The 22,649-nt window shown below is 47.4% G+C and overlaps 1 protein-coding gene across 2 annotated transcripts; it reads right to left on the bottom strand.

Moving 5' to 3' along the window:
* Positions 1–6,826: 6,826 nt before the first annotated feature.
* On the bottom strand, positions 6,827–22,174 carry PPP1R3F (protein phosphatase 1 regulatory subunit 3F). Of its 2 annotated transcripts, none has more exons than XM_052663050.1 (4): positions 21,186–22,174; positions 11,618–11,670; positions 11,321–11,403; positions 6,827–8,569 (listed from the first exon to the last, which is right to left on the bottom strand). In XM_052663050.1, the coding sequence occupies exons 1-4, from the start codon at positions 22,172–22,174 to the stop codon at positions 7,274–7,276; spliced, it is 2,421 nt and encodes an 806-aa protein (XP_052519010.1). In that variant the 3' UTR covers positions 6,827–7,273. The 2 variants fall into 2 exon arrangements, with proteins under 2 accessions (XP_052519010.1, XP_052519012.1); XM_052663052.1 differs by having other exon boundaries at positions 11,321–11,400; positions 21,186–22,098.
* Between the last annotated feature and the right edge of the window lie 475 nt (positions 22,175–22,649).

Genomic DNA, 22,649 nt, shown 5'->3' with positions numbered 1-22,649 from the left:
GAGGGGGTATTTGATAAGGCAGAATAATGCCCCCTCAAAAGATGTCCATGTCCCAAACCACAGGACCTGGAATATGTCACCTTACATGGCAACAGAGACTTTGTGGATGTGATTAAATTTAAGTATTTTGAGATGCGGAGATCATCCTGGATTATCTGGGTGAGCCCAGTGTAATCATGAGGGTCCTTATAAGTGAAAGAAGAAGGCAAAAAAGAGAGTGATTTGATGTGAGAAAGACTCAACTGGTTATTGCTGGCTTTGAAGATGGAAGAAAGGGGCCAAGGACTGCAGGCCACCTCTAGAAATTTGAAAAGGCAGGGGAATGGTTTCTCCCCGAGAGCCCCCAGAAGGCCCAGAAGGAATGCAGCCCTGAGGACACCTTGTGAGGCTTCTGACCTCCAGAACTAAAAGATAATACATTTGTGTTGTTTTAAGCCACTGAGTTTGTTGTAAATTTACTAATAGGAAACCACTAGATGGGGGAAACACATATCCTCTCCACTCCCTTCCTTCCTCCTTCTCAGGCCCCCACTCTATCAGAAATGTCCAGTCCTGTGGCCCCCGGCCCTCGGATGAGATGGTGGCTCTGTCCCTTCCATCAGTCTCTGAGACAGGGGGAGACAGGAGGGTGCAGGTCCCCTGAGGAGGGTATATTGGGACCCAGTGCTTCTCAAGGAGGCAGAGAGCGAAGGGGCCTGGGATACAAAGGAGGCCCCCAACCTGCCCATTATCCACAACTATAATAATACACATACTTGAGGGCAGACACAAAGTGTCATGAGCCAGTGATTGTGAGATCTAGAAGGGGCTGATAACGACTGATGTTTACTTGCTCAGGCCAAACACTGCCCCAGGTGAATGTGTTATCTCATTTAACCTTCACCACAACCCTGTGAGGAGGGAAAGTTATCACTCCTGATGACAGAGGAGCAAAGGGAGGCACAGAGAGATTGTGTAACTTGCCCATCATGTGACATTGTGGAAATTTAGTCCTGGACTGTGTCATTCCAGAGGCCCACCTCTTGCTCACCCTACTCCACTGCCTGGATTACTAGATTAATCAAATATGGTCATAGGAAATCCCCTAAAGGTCCAGTGGTTAGGACTTGGTGCTTTCACTATCAAGGGCCCAGGTTCAATCCCTTATTGGGGAACTAAGATCCCACAAGCTGTACGGTGCTATGAAAAAAAAAATGTGGTCATAAATAAGGCCATTACACATGTTTTCTCCAAAGCCCAGTGGGCACTAACCCCCTTTTATGAATGAGAAACAAAGGCCAGGAGAGGACAGATGATTTGCCCGAGGTCACACAACCAGGACTTGAGGTTCTGGCCTTTATAGCAGATTTACCAGACTCTAAAACCACATTTCCTCAGTTATTATGAAAGTGAATGAGGTCCAAGGGAAGATGGATTCCAGAGTCTGAGGACGAAATTAGCAGATTCTATCCATCCCCTCAAACCTGTCAGTCCTAAAGGAAATCAGTCCTGGGTGTTCATTGGAAGGACTGATGCTGAAGCTGAAGCTCCAATACTTTGGCCACCTGATGCGAAGAACTAACTCATTGAAAAAGACCCTGATTCTGGGAAAGATTGAGGGCAGGAGGAGAAGGAGATGACAGACGATGAGATGGTTGGATGGCATCACCAACTCCCATGGACATGAGTTTGAGCAAACTCCAGGAGATGGTGAAGTACGGGGAAACCCGGTGTGCTGCAATCCTTGGGGTCGCAAAGAGTCGGACACAACTGGGCGAATAAAGTGAACTGAACTGATCCATCCCCTCAGAGAGGTATCCCCACATCACCACTGGTGTCAGGAGATAAAGAATAAACAATTCCCGCAAATATGACTTCCACAGACAGGGCTGAGGGAACGTCAGTAACTTCCAGGACTGAAGGTAAGAGGACTCTGATTCCAGAGGAGGTTCTGACGGAAGTAGTCTACACTTCGTGGTCTAGACAAGGAGATTGGGGTGGCTCAGAGCCTGTGTGGAGGAGTCCCAGAGAGTCATATTACTCCTGCTTCTCACTGCATTTTTAGTTGTTTCTTTGGTGTTTTTTTTTTACTTGAGAAATGTACATCTTAGTGAATATTAATGAATTTCATATCCATGAACAACCACCCAGATCGCAGTAGACCATTATCCACATTCCAGAAGTCCCCTGGATCCCTTCCCAATCATATTCTTCCCTCCTCCAGAAGTAAACACTATTATGACTTGATTATTATTCCCTTGATTCTCTTTATAATTTTACCAGTAGTAATGGATTCGCTTTACCTGTTTTCGAATTTTGTGTAAGTGGGTCATACAGTGTGTAAGCATTTATTGTTTGACTTCTTTTGCTCAACAGCATATCTGTGCAGTTCATCCAGGCTGTTCCATGTATTCATAGATCTTTCATTCTCATTGCACAATATTCCATTCTACAAATAAACTATTTACACACTTCATGGCACTTTTGGTTTTTCTACTTGTAGTTTTTAATGTATTCTACATTTGAGTCTTTCATCAGTTAAATGTGTTTCAGTTATCTTCTCCCAATTTGTGGTTTTCATTCTCTTTATGGTAGTTTTGATTAATAGGCAGTCTTAATGTAATTGAATGTTTTATACTTGTCATTTATGGTTAGTGTGTTTTCTGTCTCTATACTATATTAAAGTCTTCAAGCTCTTTTGTCTTTCACATTTAGGTCTTCAATCCATCTAGCATTATTTTTATTTGTGTTGTGAGGTAGGGATCCAATTTCATTTTTTTCAATATGGAAAACAGATTGTTCCATCTATTAGAAATCTAACCATGTTGGAAGTCTGATCCCACAGGACTTCCTTGGCCACATATAGCCTGTCAACACACAAGTGGGTCTGTTTCTGAGACTACTGTCTGTCATTGGTCTATTTGTCTACCCTTAAAGCAGTACCACACCATCTCAACCGCTATACCTTAGAATAAGTATAGGTGCCCCGGCTTGTTGGAACTTCCACATAAATTTAAGAATTATCTTGTTATGATACACAGACAAAAATCTATTGAAATCATGACTTTATTTGTATTGAACCTATAAAACAGTTTAGAGGGAACTGAGAGCTTTATGACATTGAGTCTTCCATTCGATAAATACGTATATCTATTCAGTATTTTAAAATTTCTTTCTATAAAGTTTTATATTTTTTCCAAAAATGTTGGATTCTTTTAATTCCTAAGAAGTTCATAAATGGTATCTTTATTAAAATTTTCTTTGTTGTTAGCATATAAAAGCAGTAGATTTTTAAATATGGATTTTGTATCAGAAATCTTGAAATTCTTTTTCTTTTGGCCTCACTATACAGCATGCTGGATCTTAGTTCCCCCACCAGGGATCAAATCCGTGGCCCCTGCAGTGGAAGCACAGAGTCTTAACCACTGGACCACTGAGGAAGTCCCAGAAATCTTAAACTCTTAATAATTCTTATAATTTATCCATGGACTATTTTGAATTTTCTAAATATACAGTGGTATCATCTACAAATGGGGCTTCCCTGGTGGCTCAGTGATAAAGAATCCGCCTATAATGCGGAAGACCCAGGTTCCACCCCTGGGTCAAGAAGATCCCCTGGAGGAGGGCATGACAACCCACTCCAGTATCCTTACCTGGGGAATCCCATGGACTGAGGAGCCTAGTGGGCTACAGAGTCCATGGGGTCTCAGAGTTGGACACGACTGAAGCAACTGTGCATGCACGCACGCATCATCTACAAATAACGGCAATTCTGTACTTCTCTTCCTTGTCTTACTGTGCTTGCTAGGCCCTCCAGCATGATGCTGAGCAGAAATGGTGATAGCAGGCATCCTGTGTGTGTGTGTTAGTCGTTCAGTATAACTATAGACTGTGTTTGTGTCCCCTCAAAATTCAGAAGTTGAAACCTAATCCTCAATGCGAGGGTATTAGGAGGTCTTGTCTTTGGAAGGTGACTAGGTCATGAAAGTGGAACCCTCCTGAATGGGATTGAAAAAGAGAGAATGAAAGTCGCTCAGTCATGTCTGACTCTTTGAGACCCCATGGACTATAACAGTCCATGGAATTCTCCAGGCCAGAATACTGGAGTGGGTAGCTGTTCCCTTCTCCAGGGGATCTTCCCAACCTAGGGATTGAATCCAGGTGTTTCGCATTGCAGGCGGATTCTTTACCAGCTGATCCACCAGGGAAGCCCGTGATGAATGGGATTAGTACTTTAATAAAAGACCCCAGAGAGTATCCTTATCCCATCACTGTGTGGGGACACAGCAAGAAGAGAGCCGCCCATGAACCAGGAAGTTGGCCCTCACCAGACACCAAACCTGCCAGCACCTTGATCTTGGATTTCCCAGCCTCCATAACTGTGAGATATAAATGTTTTTGTCTATTAGCCACCTAGTCTACACTATTTTGTTATAGTAGCCTGAACAAAGACAGGAAGTTTTCATTTAGTTTAAAACATTTACATCTACTTTCTTTTTAAATATTTATTTATTTGTCTGCTTCAGGTCTTAGTTGCGGCATGTGGGATCCAGTTACTTGGGGCCCTGCATTGGGAGTGCAGAGTCTTAGCCACTGAACCACCAGGGAAGTCCCACATCTATTTTCTAATTAATATCTCATTAATATTTCTTTCACTCAGAAGGTTTTAGTATCAAGGTTATATAAGTCTCATAAAGTGAATTAGAAATGCTCCCTCTTTTTCTACAATCTAGAATTGCTTTTATAAAATTGGAATTATTATAATTATTATACATTATTATTATTCCTCAGAGTGTTTCACCACTGAAGCCATCTGAGACAGTGTTGGCAAGTTATATGTTTGCAAGTGATTTGTCCATTTTACCTAATTTTTCAACCCAATTGGCATAAAGTTTCTTTTTTGGACACTGAGCAAATTATCACATCAGTGGAAGGCCAAGGGCACACATCTAAACTTTGATACTTAACAAAGTCAGAGTATCCTCATTAAAAGGTGAAATATGGGTGTGTTGAAAGAATCCTCCTGCCAACACAAGAGACACAGGTTTGATCCCTGGGTCGGGAAGATCCCCTGGTGAAGGAAATGGCAACCCACTGCAGTTTTCTTGCCTGGAAAATCTCATAGACAGAGGAGCCTGGCAGGCTACAGTCAATGGGGTCACAAAGAGTCAGACATGACTGAAGTGACTTAGCACACACAGCTGTTTTCTTGACAGAGAAACTTGGGTAAACTCCGAGAGATGGTGAGGGACAGGTAATCCTGGTGTGCTGCTGTCCATGGGGTCACAGAGTCGGACACAACTTACCAACTGAACAACAACAACAAGCTGTTTTCTACTTCTAGACCTCAGCAATGCTATTCCCTCTGACGGGACGACACTCTCTTCCCTTCATCACCTGGTGGATTCCTTCTTGTTTTGTAGGGGAGAAGGAGGGTTGTTAGTTTTGCTTGTTTTTTTGTGCGCCAAGTGGGTTACAGGATCTTAGTTCCCTGACCAGGGATGGAACCTGGGCTGTGGCAGTGAAAGCACCAAACCACTGAACTGGCAGGGACTTCCCATTTCTTGTTTTTCAAAATGCAGCTCAGGCACCACATCCTCCAAGAAGGCTTTCAGAGTCCCCACACTGGACTGAGCACCTGTCCTAGGGCCCCACAGCTCACTGGATCCATTGCTGCTAATGCTCTAACCACACTGTGGTACTAACCCCCTCTGTGTCTGTCTCCCCCAGTAGACCATGGGCCCATTCCTCTATGCCCTAGAGCAGAGCACACATCAACACTTGTGGAGCTGAAATGAGCTGTAAACACTGAATCATCAGCTAAGTTCTCTAGTCACGTCTCTGTATTTCCCCACACACATTTGTTTGTTCACTTATTTCTCTCAAAAGGTATTTATTGAACACTTACTATGTGCCAGGTACTGTTCTGGAAGAGCGGCCAGTGGGGAAAGAGGAAAACTTACAAGAGTGTGGTATCCTGGAAACCAAGTGAAGAAAGGATTTCAAGGTTGAGTTGATGGTCCACTGTGTCAAATACTGCCAATCAATCAAGTAAGATTGGGTCTGAGATGACTGTCAATAGCATAATGTGAGTATCATCAGTGTCTTCAGCACTTTTGCTGAAGTGGCTAGGCAAAAAAATCCAATTGGGGCTGTTTCAGAAAAGCATTGGAGCCCTGGAGGAGAAGGACTGAAGAAAGATGACGAAGTTTTGCTGTGAAGGCAAGTAAATAAATATATGGTGTTCTATTTTGCTATATAGTTTTTCATTTGCATGCAGTGTATACATCTATCTTTTCTTTCAAAGGTTCTGGGTTTCCAGTTTTGAGTTAGAATGCAATGTCTTGGACAGCAACTCAACTATGACACATTAAGTCCTCTGTCCTTTCTGAGGTCATCCCAATCTTGAGGGCAGAGGGCTCTCCCTGTGTGTCAAAGGCTGTTTTTGTTTTTCACTAACCTCAAAACCTTGTGGCTGATTCACAACCAATTTCCCCTCATCCACAGCTGGCCACATGTCATAGAGTCATATGTGTGACATTAAACACTCATGTGGCCACCATTCTTCCTCCACCCCTTGCAGAAGGTGGAAAAGACCAAAGGATCCGCCCCCACTCCCGCAAGACCACCAGACTACATATTAGTACCACAGGTGAGATGACAAAGATCCTCAAGGACATATTGAAGCAGCAGCAGCAGGTATGACCACATCCCACCCCACCCATCCACCCCCACCCACTCTCCACCGTGGTCCTTCCACAGAACGTGGCCACCCTGCACATTTAGGCCCAAAGAGGAAAACACTGCACAAGACACATTGTTTCTCATAGAGTTCTATTGTGGCATATAATAATAGGTACTCTATATAAATTAAATTAAAAATAAAGCTCCAGCAGGTTGCACAGGTTGGCTGTTAATAAATACATCTCTGGGTAATTGTGCCCCAAGACCAGCTCATGACCACTCTCCCTCAACCAGAGAATTATACAAAAATAAATACAGGCTTGAGGGTGGGGTGGGAGGGGAGGACATGCCCAATTCCATTCTGCAAGTTCTTACACCATCCCCCCGTGCCACTTTTCTCCACTGGTATTGCCACAGGGAACCCCATGCTCACTGGAGAGCTGAGGGACAGAGAGGCCTCTCTCTAGTCGAGCATTCTCAGAAGCAAAGGACTGTTCACTGAACAGACCACACATCCCATCTGAACCCTCTGGGGAGGGGGGCGGGTGATGCAGGGGCTGCCCCTCCCCAGAGAGGGGAAACCTGTTATTGCTCATCTCACAAGCAGCTCCTACAAGAACCAGACCAGAGAGAGGCACAGTGCAAGCACCAGGAGGGACATACCATTGTTCAGAGCCACAGGGACCACCACCAGCACAGCTAGGACCCCCAGAGTCTGGGTCAGGGGTCCCCAGAGCTGAGGAGGCAATACACACACGCTCTCTGCAGGGTCTGCTAGGGTAGGAGACCTCTTCGGGGGCTCAAGGCTTGGGCCTGAACCCCCTTCATCCTGGGGGCTTACAGGGGGCCTGGCCAGGCTGGATGGACAGACTTCAGTCCCTAAGGGACCAAGGAGGGAGAGATCTTGCCCCTGTGGGACCAGAGTGGTTGGCTCCTGGCCAGATATAGAAATCCACCTGTCTGCCAACTCAGTGGTAAACTCCATCTGGGCTTCTGTGGCCCCTGAGGACCCAGTCACCCCAGATATCATCCTACTCACATGCAAAGAGTCAGAGTCCTTGCTTGTCCCCTTCTCTGGAGCCCCACTGAATTGACCCTCTATACCCAGAGCCACAGGGCTGTTACATCCAGAACCCTCTGCCCATGGGAGCCACACATCTCCCATAGTGGCTACCACAGAAGGGGCCCCTGAGAGGATTTCTGGAGGTGATTCCTTAGGGGTGTCCCCTTCTGGGCTGGAGGGTATGATGGAGAGCCCCTCTTCCCCCTCCCCCTCCTCATCAGGGTCCTCGGTGTCCTTGATGAGCTCCACACCGCGCCCCAGCCGGGCATAGTGCAGCGTGATCTCCTCAGCCAGGGCACTGTTCAGGGCCCGCTCAGGGCCAGGCCATTTCAAGATCAGGTCGCGGTCTGTGAGTATGCCCAGGGGATGGCTGGGGGACACCCCTCCATCTATGGAACCCTCCCCACCACCTCCTGCCCCACCAGCAGCCACAGCAGCCCGCAGGCGGCTCAGGTGGGACAGGTAGAGCTGCTCCAGCTCCTGGTCGATGGTGTCCTCTCCAAGCAGCTCCTCCAACCCACTCACGACCTCCAGCCCCCCAGGAGGCTTGTCCATGATAGCTCCCACTATGGGCTCCTTTCGGCCCCTTCCATTCTCGCTGGATACTTCCCACGTGGCCTCCATCTGTCGCTGGCTCGGTTCCAGGAGAGACCCAGCTGCCCCCTCACTTGCATCAGGCCCCGAGGCCTGGTCCCGGGGAGAGCGACCCAGGCCACAGAGAGAAGAAGAGAGGGGAATCCTGATGGCCGGTGCCTGGGGAACCTCTGTGAAAGTCACAGGCAGGCTGCTTCTGGTGACATCACCTTCCTCTGGGGGTCTGCCAGTCATTGTAACTTCAGAAACCTGGAAACCATGTGGGGAGGAGGTGGGAGGGGAGAGAAAGAGAAGGGAAGAGGCAGGGAAAAAAGCAGAGGCAGTAAGAACTGGTGACAGCCTGCATCCAGCCCCACAAGTGTTTCCAGATGAAATCTCCTTAAAGAACTATAATTTCCTTAACTCCAAAGACCATGCCTATATTAAAATAGATGGAATAAAAGAGGACTTCCTGCAGATCATAAAGCTGAGGAATTCAGTGGGCACCAGTATCTGGTGAACAACTATCAGTAAAAACTATTGGTTGACCTCCAAAACATATCCAGGACATCCATATGAATTCATGTTATTTTCTCTTTAAAAAAATTGTATTTCCTAGCATTGTCTTTTGACAAGGCCTAGGAACAATGACCAGTCTAGTAGCAACAAGCATTCCTAGCTCCCAGATCTTGGTTTCTAAATACCATTCTCCACTAAAAGGAATCAGGGATCCTGAAATAAATGACTGTTTTTCAAGTCTGGGGCAGGAAAAGTACAAGATGAGGTTGTGACATAATGACATACCAGAATGTGAGAAAGTGCTCAAAGAATGTCGGGGATGTGTCAAAACAAGTCTGGAGCCAATGAAAATAAACTCCCACTGGCCAGAGACAGTTCAAGTTAAGCAGTTAAATTTATTATCAAAATAAATAGGTGCAATGGTTGAAACTCATCAAATATGTTTAAAATTCATGAGTTAATAATTGGTCACCTTTGGTGTTCATTTCTTCTGAAAACTGGTAAATGAAAGGGAAAATTTTAAATATTTATCCAGCTTTTTCTATACAAACTATATATATCCTCAGTGTATATATGCTCAAGGTAGCCAAATAGTTGATATGAGAAAGCTTTTCTTTAGAGAAGAATTCCAGCTAATAAATAAAATGGAAATAGAAGTAAACAGAATTGATTCTATTTAAATTACTTTAATAACAGATTTAATAAATTTATTTAATAAAAATTAAGTTTAATAAATTAATTAAATCTAATATTAGATCAAATAAAATAGAATAAATTAATAAAAATTAAGTAGAAATGTGTTTCCACGTGGATGCAATCAGCCAAATCCAGTCTGTGGGAAACTCTATAGGACAAACAAGTCTTCATCAACAAACAAATTGTAAAATAGATTTAAAATTCTAAAAAGACTCATCAACCAAATACAATGTGTTAACCTTGTTTGGACCCTAAAACACTTACAATATAAGGAAATTTGAACACTGACAAAATATTTGGTAATACTAAGGAATTACCATTAATCTTCTGAGGGGGAATGATGCATTGTGGGGTTTTTTTTTTGAGTGCTTAATTTTCTGAAATATAAACTGAAGTATTCGTGGATGACATAATGTCTAAATCTTCTCAAAAATAATTTCATAGGGAAGGCGAGAAGAAAGGGTGGGTGGAGTATAGAAAAAGTAGGAATGGATGTGCTAAAATTTGTTGAAGCTGGGTGATAAGTATATGTGGGTTCCTTATACTAGTTTCCTTATTATTATTATTATTTTGGCTGCTCCTATGGCATGCAGAATCTTAATTTCCCTGACCAGGGATCAAACCTATACCCTGTGCAGTGGAAGCATGGAATCTTAACCACTGGACTGCCAGGGAATTCCTGGTTTCTTTACTTTGATATGTTTGAAAATCTTTGCAATAAAAAGTTAACACACACACACACACACTTACATCTCTAGAATCTCTCTCTCTCCCTGCCAGCACCAGCATCATTCACCTGGACCACTGCAGTAACCTCCTCTTCCTAAGGGTCCCCCAGCTTCTGCCCTCAACCCCACGGTCTATTTTCCTCAAAGCAGCCAGAGGGAACCTGCTAAACCCTGTCAGATCACAGCCCTACTCTGTTCCCCTGACATATAGAGTAAAAGCCAGAGTCCTCTCCTCAGCCCATGAGGTCCCACACAATCTGTCCTCCCCAACCTCTCCCACCTCCCTCCTGCCGCTCCCCTGCACTCACTCTGCCCCTCTGCACTGACCTCCTCGCTGCTCCTCACACATATTAGCCACAGCCCCGGTGGGGGACTTTGCACTAGCCTGGGATGTTCTTCCCTTAGTTATCCACATGCCTCACTATTTCACTTTCTTCAGCTCTTCACTCAAATCTCACTGACCACTAAGGCCTTCCCTGGCCACCCAGTCTGAAGTTGCAAACATCTCCCCTCCTCTAAACCCCCCTCCCACACACACATCCACATACTCTCTCCTTATCTCTTTATTTCCTTCCCTTAGCACTATCATCTAAAATACCATATTTTTAAAATTTGTTTTTTAATTGGTAAAATACCATATATTTTAACTACTACTTTGTTTTATTATGTCTCACTCCACTAAAATTTAAGTAAGCCCCATGAAGACAGTATTTTTGGTCATTACTGTGTTACCAGTGTCCATAACAGTGCTTGGCACAGAGCAAGCACTCAATAAATATTTGCTAAACAAATGACATTTCTATAAGCCCAGGCAAATAACTGCATTCTACCCTTCTGCCACCAAGTTCTGACTTGGGGTCTCCCTCGACTCAGTGGACATGAGTTTGAGCAAACTCCGAGAGATAGTGAAGGACAGGGAAGCCCGGTGTGCTGCAGTCCATGGGGTCACAAAGAGTCGGACACAACTTAGCGACTAAACAGCAACAAACTTCTACCTAGGGTTGACCCAGAGCAAGTCAGTCCCCACCACCCAGCCTCTCATCGGGCCACACATCCAGAGGCTGCCAGGTCTGCTTACCTGAAGTGTCATCTGGGGCCACGGACGGAGAGGTGTAGGGGCCACCAAGGGACCCACTGTCTCCTGGACATCAGGACGCTCTGCTGGAAAGAGGAGGACAGCGTTGGGGCCAGGCAAGTATATGAACTGGCCTGGTTTGATTAAGAAAATATATGCTTCTAGCCAGTAGTCAGATTTGCCTCTGAAGCTTTCTGTGACAATCTAAGGCAGAGGGTGCCTCTTAATTTATGGAGAAAGAAGAGGAAGATAGAAATGGTAAATATAAGCTAAAACTCCCACAGCCTGCCAATTGCTTACCCACAGCAGGGGTATTATCGTCCGCACTCTTCATCTTCAGCTCTTCGTTAGGCCTGTGGGGCGGAGGAGAGAATGCATGGATCTGATGCCCTGAAAGGCCAGTTCTGCCACCTACCGGCACTTTCTGAGCCTCTCTGCTGGCCCACCCTCACCTGATAGCTGCAGTTTCTCTTCTGCTGCCTCTCTCTATCCTCTGGTCATAAAGTCTACACACTCACTGTAGAAAACTGACGAAATACAGGAACGTGTAAAGAAGCAGGAGAAAAGTCATGCATCAGCCAGAGGCAACCACCATTACTGTTCTGGAAAATTTCATTCCACACATTCTACGAATCATTTAGATTCTACAGGCATAATTTTGCAGCTGGTTTTGTCCATTTAACAGTAAGAAGCAGAATTATATACTTTTGTAACCATCTGAAATGGCTGCTTACTGCTCCTATCACATGGGCTGACCTTAATGTACATAGCCATTCCCTTCCTACTGGGCAGCTAGGTTATTTCTTTCATCTTGCTCTGGCAAAGCAGACTTCAGCAGACATCACTGGACATAGCTTAATGAACATTTTGGATTATTTCTCTAGGGTATATTTCTGGCTGTGGAGGAAACCATCTTTTCCAAGAAATGGTAAGTGAGGACTGTGGGACACAGGAAACAGCAACAGGAAGGAAAGAAGCAAATGGAAAATGGGAAGGTCAGAAGAAAAGGCAGTTATTTGAGGTCACAGAAGCCTAGGTCCCTCCGCCAACCCTCCACCCATTGCTGTATCAGCCTGGCAGGATACTTAACCTTCCTGAACCTCACCCTCCTCATCTTAAAAAGGAGCACAGAGGAGCCAGGATGTGTACACCAAGCACAGGGCAGTCGTGGGAAATGAGGACTTCAAGCCAGACACCAGGGCCTGGCACAGAGCAGGGGCTGAAGAGATATTTGTTGGTCTTTTCCTCCTTTGCCAGGCAAGTCTGACCCCAAGGTCTGAGTAGCAGAAACCAAGTGTACTTCACCCAGTCCCTACCACAGGTGAGGGCATGAGGATCATGCGGAAATCATTGTTCTCATGAGTATCAGCTGTTTCCAATGAGGGAACCATTAACTAAAATCATGTGGAGATCTGAGAAGAGCTGAGGCAATAGCTCAGAGCTTTTCTCTTTCTAAGAAGTAACAGTATGATATTGGTACTTCCGGAAGTGGTTGCAACTTTTTTGAAAACATATAATCAATTATCTTCACAATTACCTATAGAAACAGAATTATCACTAGCTGACCTGAATATAGTGCTTACTATGGTACTTCGTAGCATAGCTTCACATAGCTTCACATGTATTCACTTAATTCTCATGAGAACCCTATGAGATACTTTTATTCCTTTGAAGTAGACAGTATTATCCTTATCTTGCAGATGATGAAACAGAACCCAAGTAAACAGCTCAGTCATGCAGTGAAGATAGAAATGTAGGCCTTTCAGCTCCTAAGTCTGTGCTCTCAACCAACAAACTGATGAGGGAGGCTGGGATCTTACCATAGCCCCATCTCCAATCCTTTCCAGAGTAGACAGGAAGCAGCAATAATGGACAAGATCCCTCCCTCCATCTTCGTTCAAGCTTTGCTTTCGATCTGCCTTTTGCCCACACTGTCATTCCCAGTTTCCCTGCCTGTGTGGGACATGTGGCTAGGAGACCACCAGACACAGAAATGGCTGAAAGAACTGCTTTTTATTAGCACCCTTGGGGAGGAAGCTTGAACAATGCACATGGATCTAGAGTCTGGAAGATCCAGAAAGGACCATCTGTCCTTCTCCACAGACTGGGGCTCACATCTCCCAGAATCAGAGACTACAGGGCATGGAGTGGGTGACTTTAGGAGCTCAGCCATCATCTCCTGCACTTCATGGATGAGAAAGGGAGATTTGGAGCAAACTGGCTTGGTCCTGCACCAGTCCCCTGAGTAGGTTGAAAATCCAGGTCTTTGGATTGTGGCCCAACACAATTCCCGCTGACTTCTTTGGCTAATGTAGTCCTTCATTAAAGAAAATGTCATCTTCCTAGGGTTTTCTCAAGCATCCTTAAGAAGACCCACAAACAGAGAGGCAACTCTCCTTCCAGGGCAGGACTAAGCCAGCCTTCCCCTGCCATCTGGCCCAGTGCATGTACACATCAGACTTCTAAAAGCCACTCCAGAGCCCTGGGTGTACATGAGATAAGAGGGGAAACTCAGGATGCAGCAACCAGCAGGGAAAGAACTCCATGGTCCATTTGAAGGAAGAGAGAGAAGAAAAACAAAGACATAACAATCCTTCTGCCCCTAGAACATCTCTTCCACAGCCGGAGAGGGTGAGAAGAGGCGGAACATCCAAAAACTGGGTCAAGCAATTCAGCCAATCCCAAGATCCACGAAGTCAGCAGAAGTACACAGGTCACTCTCCCTTCCTCCGACGTCAGAGAAATGAAAGCAGGAGGCACAAATATCTATCGTTCTCCTCCTCCACCGTGGACCCTTTTCACTGATACACCTAAGTCATCTGAAAGCCTTCATATCTATCCTTCAAAGCAATACCCTTCCTTTTGCAGAAACTGTTCACAAATGCAGAAACTGAGGCTAAAAGAACTGTCTATACACACTAACTACACACCTCTCTGGTAACATCCAAACAGAGTTCCATTTTGAAGACAGTTTGAAACTTTAGGCCTTAAAAAAAAACAAAACAAAACAAAAACCCACTAACTATCCTTGGACTGTCATGCACAGTAAATATTTGGAGGCAGCTAGGATTTTAATCAAAAGGAGGATAGTAAAAGAAATGGGAGTACAAATGTATACTGACTCACTAATCGGTAACAGAGCAGAGGGGTTCTTAGAAAACTGGGGAGGGAGATTAAGAACAAAACTGTACCTCCAGTGCGCTTGCTAATTTTTGAGAAGGAAACCTGCCCTTTTGGCACCAACCCCACACATGCCACATGGTATCACCTTAAGGGTTATGAGCAGTCACAAGCTGGAGCACACAGATCAGGGGGCATCTTGGGCATGCATCTTCTGGGTGCTCTCCTGACAGCTAGTCAAGACAGTGTGGCCTAGAAGGGGCCATGTCAGGCCTGCACGCCTGTCTTGTGGGCCTGAGAAGTCTTCCTGCCATCAGGAGACTCAGTGGCCTCTGACCTGATGGCAGCTGAGACTGGGGGTGGGGTTTCTGAAAGAGCTGCTGGGGCCCCCAGCCTAGGCCAGCCAAGACAGAACAAAAAAGTGCATCATCACACAGTGAGTGAGCAAGTGATGGCTGACAACCCCCGTGAAGAGCAAAGCAGACTTTTAGGGATGTCACATCACTGCTACCACCACCCAAGTCCTCTGAGAGCACCCCCAACACTCGTGTTTTCAAAGAACCTGGCCAGCCCAAAGTGGGTCATGCACTGAAACCCAAAGGGAAACTCAGCAGACCCTACCTCCCATGTAGTCAGCCCAAAGATAATGCTGACTCTCCAAGGGGACAGGTGGCTTTGCAAACTTGCCCAAGATACTTGGAATCCCAGTTTCCCTGAGCCATATGCTTTCTGAAAAGAATGGGGTTTGAAGGAGGCTGTGAAAGCCAAGTTATGTGGGGCACTGCTTTGCTTTCCCCAGCTGTGTGTGTCAGTTCTGGAACTTACACGACAACCCAGTAGGGTGGAGGGAGGAAGCCGAGCAGTTTATTGTGCTAAGAGTTTCTGTTAAAGCAATGCCTCTGTTCACTTCACAGTGACCCACAGTAAGAGATACATTTTACATCATAACCCAGCACACGCTCATACATGTGTAAATATATAGACATATATCTGAAAACCAGTTGTTCTTTGAACAACACTTACCTTTACTACATGTTGTGATGCACTCATTATTTTCTATGCTGTTTTTTAATGTTTGTTGGAATCGAGTAAACTGATCTCACATCTCAATAAAGGGTCATGACATGTAGTTTTGAATAACCCCAGCTCTGCCACCTACCAGCTGTGTGACCTAGAGCAAGTTACTTAACCTCTCTGTGCCTCAGTTTCCTCATTGTGAAGAGGGTGTAATAGTAATACCTACGTCAGAGAGCTGTTTGGTAGATTGAGGAAATATTTGGAAATTGCCTTTAAAGTGCTTAACCAACAGTTGCTGCTGCTGCTAAGTCGCTTCAGTCATGTCCAACTCTGTGCGACCCCATAAACGGCAGCCAACCAGGCTCCGCCGTCCCTGGGATTCTCCAGGCAAGAACACTGGAGTGGGTTGCCATTTTCTTCTCCAATGCATGAAAGTGAAAAGTGAAAGTGAAGTCACTGAGTCACAGTGACTCCCCTCCAAATTCCCACTGAAAGAAACTGAGGCTCTGAGGAGGAAGGAAACTTGCCCAGCTGGTAAGACCCATCACCCAGCCTGGCACAGCAGTTGAGAACTGGGGTGCCAGAACAAGAGCTCCCAGCTCAGATCCCAGCTGTACCATTTTCATAAAATGTGGCCTCAGGCCCACATTCTCGACCATGATGCCCTACTAGTTTCCATGGAATAAAAGAGGATCACTTTCCCACTAAAATCCTCACTCTCCAGACAACTAAGATGACCCCTGGCCTGTCCTGTTTCAACTTTGATTGTTCTGATGTCCCAACTGCTAACTCGGATAGCAAGTCAGGTCCCCATTCATTCGCCTACAGATACACCTAAAAATCATGGAGGCCTTACTGTGCATCAGCCCAGGGACAGATCCTGGAGACAAAATGGTGAGTAAATCCAACTAGGAGGCTTACAATTCAGTGTGCAGGAAGATATCAAAAAAAGATACTCACACTCATTCTTTCAACAAACATTTATTGAGCACCTGTTAAGTGCCAGGCACCGTGACAGGCCCTGTGGGAATACAGTGGTGAACAAAAGCAGACCATGTCCCTACCCCTCACGGAGCTTACAGTCTAGCAGGGCAGAAAGGGTCATCCAATAATCCCCTAATGAACGTCTCACTACAAACTGAGGCCAGGGCCTTCAGAAAAGGAAAGAATGTCCTAGAACAAGGGGCCTTGGCCCAGACTACAGGGTCAGAGAGGGCTTAGGATGCTTAGAAGAAAAATGAGCAATGGAAGGGTTAGGGAGTGAGGGGCTGCTCAGGACTCTATGGAAGAGGTGATGGAGTCAATCTTGAATGAGAAGGATTTGAGGCATCTTTGGGACATCAGCCAAGTAGAGGTTAATACATATGAGGCTGAAGAAAAAAGCAGAGAGAAAGAGAAGGGCCAGAGAGTTCAGAGGAAATGCAGCAGAGGGTGGTCCCAAGGCAAGGAAAGAAAGTATTTTAAATAGGAGTGCTCAACCACTTCAAGAAAACAAAAATACCCCTATGGAATCTGGTAGATGCAGAGGCAGAAGTGAGTGGAGAGGTGTAGGTACCTCTTCAGAGAGGGGTCAACAGTGAAGGGGAGAAGAGTGATTGGGTGCTAGCCAGGAGCAGCATGGACAGAGGTGAGGTCAAATGACATATTGTTAAGACAGGAGAGACGCTGGCATATATAAAGGCCAACAGAGAGGCTCAGCCAAGGAGGGCAGTGAAAAGCTGCCAGAAGAGAGAGTGTAACTGATTATGTCAGGTTCTGGAGCAAGGTGCAGAAAAATGGAACCCAGAGTGTAAGTAGGGGACTGGCCTAAGGGAGGAAACACAACGGCGGGAAATCAGTTTGCAAGCTTGGGGGCTACAAGTCGTAGGGAGTTCCATTCTTATGGTTTTTACTTGTTTTTTTGAAGCAGGAAGTCTGAAGGTAAAGAACATTCAAAAGAGTCACTTTAGGGACAAGACAAGAGTGGCTCAGAATAAAGTAGGACTGCCAGGCAGGGTGGAAAGTGATCCTGGATCTGTGGAAATGCTCATCTGCTCTGCTATATGACAGTCTCTATCAGGGCTTGCCTGCTTGGCTGATCAGTGCTATAAAAAGACCTGGGCCTGAGGTCATTGGGACGGACAGGCTTCCAGGAGGGGAACTGAAGGATCAAAATGAGGAGCTGCACGGGGCACAGGACCAACATTCTTGGTGAGGGAAACAGCAGGGACAAAGGCTCTGAGGCAGGAGAGGGCAAAGCACCTTGGAAAGACCCCAGTGACAGAAGCTCAGAAGGCAAAGGATGGCGTGAGGTGACACAAGTAGACCTGGAGGCCAGACTGGGGGAGAAGGCAGGAGGTGCTCAAAGGACATGCTGAGGCCTTCCTGGTCTTTATTTTTAAGAGGAATAGGACAATTCCCAAGGGTGTAAGCCGAGGCAGACCTGGAAGACTCTCCTCCCCACACCGGCCCTGGGATTCTGGACTCTGGGAGCCTCAGTTCGCTCATCCAGAAAAGAAGGATCAAAACAGTCTTTCTCATAGAGAACGTTGAAAGGGTTAGATAAGATTGTGCACACAAATACTCCGCAGGGTCTCTGCCAGGTCTTGTTCAACAAGCCCTCCATCCCTGCCCCTCCCACCCAGTTCCACCACCAACTCTTTGACAACTTAGCACCAGTGTGCAGTTTTTGCCCTATTTGAACCTAGCACTGTGCCCAGCACACGGCAGGCCTTCAATAAATGCTTGTTGATGGGTCATCTCTAAGCCTGAGGGTTATCAAAAGCTTAGTCCAGCAACTTGAGGAATGCAGCCATTTCAGTTTCTGAGCTGTATCCTAAGGGCTAGCACAGACTTCTCCCATGCCCCAACACGATGTGGCTGTGCTGGTGCACAACAGGCCTGCAGCCAACACTTTCTGAATGGGAAGCCTTCTATGACAGGGCTCCCGCAGAAGGCTAGCCCCTAAGATCCTCTACCATCTCCTAAGAGGGCTGGGTCGCAGGGAGTGGCTGTTCTTCAACAGCGCTCCATGTCACCGGCAGCACCCAGCTTTTCAAACAATAATAAGTTGAAATGTACTCGCCAAGAAAGCCACCGACCTACAAAGAAAATCTTATCACTGATCATCGCTGATCTTGCAGTGAGCACCAACCTCCCCTTTGCAAGAGCTGAGATCAAGATAAAGAAGCTATCAAAAGCCATCTGCCCACTTAAAATAATATCACAAGTCATGTTAGGAACCACAGACCTGGGGCCAGATACCAAAACAATTGTCTGAACGGGCCGCTTCAATTTCTCCTTAAAACCACCCATGTATTTTAAAAGAAAAACACCCTCTCCACCCACCTTGGCCCTGCAAGCTTTTGATTTCTCTGTTCCCTTCCTTTCACACTCTAAAATGACCAAACTCTGCTACCCAAACTGTTGCGTCTTAGACAGAGCTCCCACAACAGCTGCCTGGGATGACGACTTGGGAAAACTGACAGAAATGAGGGTGATTCTGGGGCACTGGAACAACTCAATTATCTTGACCTAGGTGATGGTTTCACAAAGGCGTACATATGTAAAAATCTACTGAGCTTTACACTTAAGATCAATAAAGAAAAAAAAAAAGATAAAAGGAAAGCAAGACATGCTGGAAACATAGAAACACCAGGAGTAAAATGTAGAATTTGCCCTGAATCCTATCAGGCCTTCAAGAGGAACAGTAGTCTTTTTAAAAAAGTCCCTACCTCTCTTCCCTGGTCCTGTCACTCACTAGCTGAGTATACCTGAACAAGTTGGCTCACTTCTCTGAGCTACCTCAGTTTTCCTCTCTATTAAATGGCCATTATCATAGCGTCTACAGCATACAGCATGCACAGCAGGACTCAAGAGAGAACAAACTCGAAGCTCTCACAGAGATCAGTAAATGTTGGCCACTGTCAATCTTTCGAAGCTGCCACTATGCTTCAGTTGCCTTGCCCATGCTTGCTGCATCCAATCCAAGCACCAAAGTGACTGTCACATCCCTTTAGCAGATGGGAAAACTGAGGCTCACAGATGAAGAAACTGACGCAAGGCTACACAGCTGATGACGGGCAGAGAGGAGATGGGGAACAGAATCCAAGAAACCATCTGTGATTCCCTAAGTATTAGTATTGACATCTATATGGCCCCACTAAAAGCCAGGCTCAGTTCCAAATGCTCTTGTCTCCTGTGAAGCAGGTGCAATAATTATGTTTTACAGATGAGAGTACTGAGGCACAGTGCAGTGAGATGAGTTGCCCAAGGTCATGAGGCTAATAGACAGGACCAGGATTTGAACTCAGGCACTGATGTCAGAATCCACTCACCGCTGCAAGGACAGCCTTGCTGCCTGCCCCGTTCAGGTTACTGTGGGGCTCACTGGTTGCTAAGTGGGTACTTGTCTGCTTGCTCACTTACCCAGGCACATCTGCACACCAGACCCAAGCTAGACCTTTTGAACCACTCACAGCCTAAGACTTTGCCAGAATCACATCTTGCTGCAGCCAGAATCACATCTTGCTGCAGCCAGAGGCTTCTGATCAAGCATATACAAGATCCAAAAAGCATTTCCCATTCCAATTTCCAGTTCTCCAAAGAGCGGGGAAATGTATGCATTTCCCTCAAGTGCACAAAGAATCTACTTATCCCAGGTTAGACTTAGGTGGTTCCCCTCAAAATCAGGCCTAGCTGCTACTCTTGAAGAACTCGTGACTTGATAGGAGAATCTTATATCAAGACCTTCTGGGATTAACGGGTTCATTCTCCCAGGACCTGAATGGTCCGTCATAGGTGGTACAGCAAAAACAAAGATCAAGAGCTTCCAGTCCAGGCCCATCTGGTTCTGCCTCTGCCAGAGGCACTGCTTGCCTGTGAAAGCAGGGGCTCAGCCCAACTCCACAGAAGATATCAGACTATATTAGAGCAAAGCAGGAAAGAGTACACAGGCTTCAAGGTCAGACATGGCTGAACTGGAAAAGCCAGGTGCCATCACTTCCTCAACCAGTTAATCCCTCTGTAACCCTGGCCTCCTGCTCCATCAAATGGGGATCAGATTCCCCGCCTCCCACTGGCAACGCCCTTGGTCCACACTACCATATCACTGCAGTTCTCTTCACTCCAGCACATTATTCTTCATTCACACCAGATTCATTCCCACCTCAGGACCTTTGCACTTGCTGTTCTCGCTCCCTAGAACACCCTTGCTCCCATATGTGCATAGCTATTCTTCTTTATCATTTAGGGCCCAGTTTAAACAGCACCTCCTCAGAAAGTCCTCCCTGTTCCCTTTTCTACAACCCCCCATATCTGTACATAACTCTTTATCAGCATCCAGGATTCCCTCCCTCAAAGGCCCTCCCCAAACATCCTGCCTAAAGCAGCTATTCCCTCCCAAACTATCCCCTTACTCTATTTTACTTTTCTCTCAGCAGTTAATCTTATCCTAAGTATCTTATATACCTGTGGGCTTTTTCAAACCACGCTTATAAAAGCTTGCATGAACCTTGAGGGCAGGGAAGATGTCTGTCTTGTTCAGGGCTTTACAGTGGACCTCAATAAATCAATGAAACCCCAGTAATTAAAACACAGCCTAGCACATGTTTGGTCTCCATTACTCTTTGACTAACTGACTGAACATGCCCTCCTCCCTGTTCTGGACAGCAGGCCTGAGGGTTGTTGGAATGCTTGTCCTCCATCCTAAACACAGCCCTGCGTTGGCGGAGGTGGCGCTGGCAGACATTACCTGCGCCTCATCGGCTTCATGCAGCTCTTCAGCTGCCTGGCCTCAGCCTCCACGGGGCCCTGGCACTCGGGCTGTGGCTCCAGCTGCTGCTGCTGGAGCAGCCCTTCAGCATCAGTGGGTATGGGAGCGGGTGCAATCCGGAGCAGAACTGTGTAGTTGCGGCCGTGGTTGTTGGCCCAGAAAGTGCCCTCGGGGGTCTCATAGCGCACCACGAAGTCCAGGCGCGCCCCATCGCCCGCGCCCTCAGCAAAGGGCAGCTGGAAGGCAAAGCGGTCGGTGCGGCCACCGTCGTCGGGGGAGGAGGCGGACACCTGGCCAGGGCCCAGGCCAAGGCCCAGATCCAAGATGGGATCTCCTGCTCCTGGTCCTCCCACTCCTGCCCCCGGCGGGCTGCGCGGGACGTAGCGTGCTGGGTGGTCGCAGAAGGAAGCCCAGCCGTCGTGTGAGGCCCGCACGTGCACCACCTTCTCGAAAGAGCGGTTCAGCACGCGGACCAACCCTCGCAGCACTGGCGGGCGCCCCCCAGGCACCCACACCCCGGCACCCCCGGGGACCGCTCCGGGAGGCGGCAGCAGCGCCTCCAGCTCCACCATGACGCGCCCCAAGCGCTCCAGACGGCCCGGCGCGGGCGGCAGCGAAAATGTGGGCACCAGGTAAAACCCCCCGCCAGCGGGAACGGGGCACAACGGCGAGGGCTCGGGGCAAGCCTCCTCTTCCTCCTCCCCTTCATCCCCATCCTCGCCATCGTCGTCCTCAGCCCCGCCGCCGTCACCATCTTGCCCGGCCGCCGCCGCCATCTTGCCCGCCCCGGGCCCGCCCCACGGCCGGTAGCGGCGCAGCTGCGCCAGCGGCAGCCCCAGGGCCTCGTCGGCGAACAGCACCCTCCGCGGGGCCACCGCTGCCTCTACTGAGGTGCGGGGCTCGCCCGAGGCCAGCGAGGGGGGCGCGGGATGCCGCAGCGGGGGCTCCACAGGGGCCGTGCGCGCCATATTGGCGGCGGCGGCGGCACCGACGGCACCGGCGGCGGGACCGGCGGGGGCAGGGCCTGAAGGGGCGGGCAGCCAATGGGAAGGCCAGCGCGGGGGCGGGTTACGACTCACGGGGGACGTAGGCGGTGAGACGAAGACAGGTATAGCAGAGAACCAATAGGGATCCGCGCATGCGTGACGTAGGCGATGAAGCGCGTGCAGGGTAAGCACACAACCAATGGGGATGCCCGAAAGTGGGCGGTGTAGGAGGCGGGATGATCGAGGAATCAATGGAGAGGCCTGGATGCTTCGGGGGTGCGGGCCCGGGATGAAGAGAGCAGACGTAGGATAGCTAATGGGGAAGTGTGAGCGGGGGTGGCGGGGAAAATGGAATGGCTACAGAAGATGGGAGCAGCAGGGAGCGAACAGAAAGGCCAGAAAAGTAGGAGATCCGTAGGTTGCGTAGGTAGTGGGACGGAAGAGAGAGACAGCAAGG

The sequence above is a fragment of the Budorcas taxicolor genome, chromosome X (assembly GCF_023091745.1).
Source record: "Budorcas taxicolor isolate Tak-1 chromosome X, Takin1.1, whole genome shotgun sequence".
Classification (NCBI taxonomy): domain Eukaryota; kingdom Metazoa; phylum Chordata; class Mammalia; order Artiodactyla; family Bovidae; genus Budorcas; species Budorcas taxicolor.
Note: the sequence above shows the minus strand (reverse complement) of the source record. Positions and strands in the feature narration are given on the sequence as shown.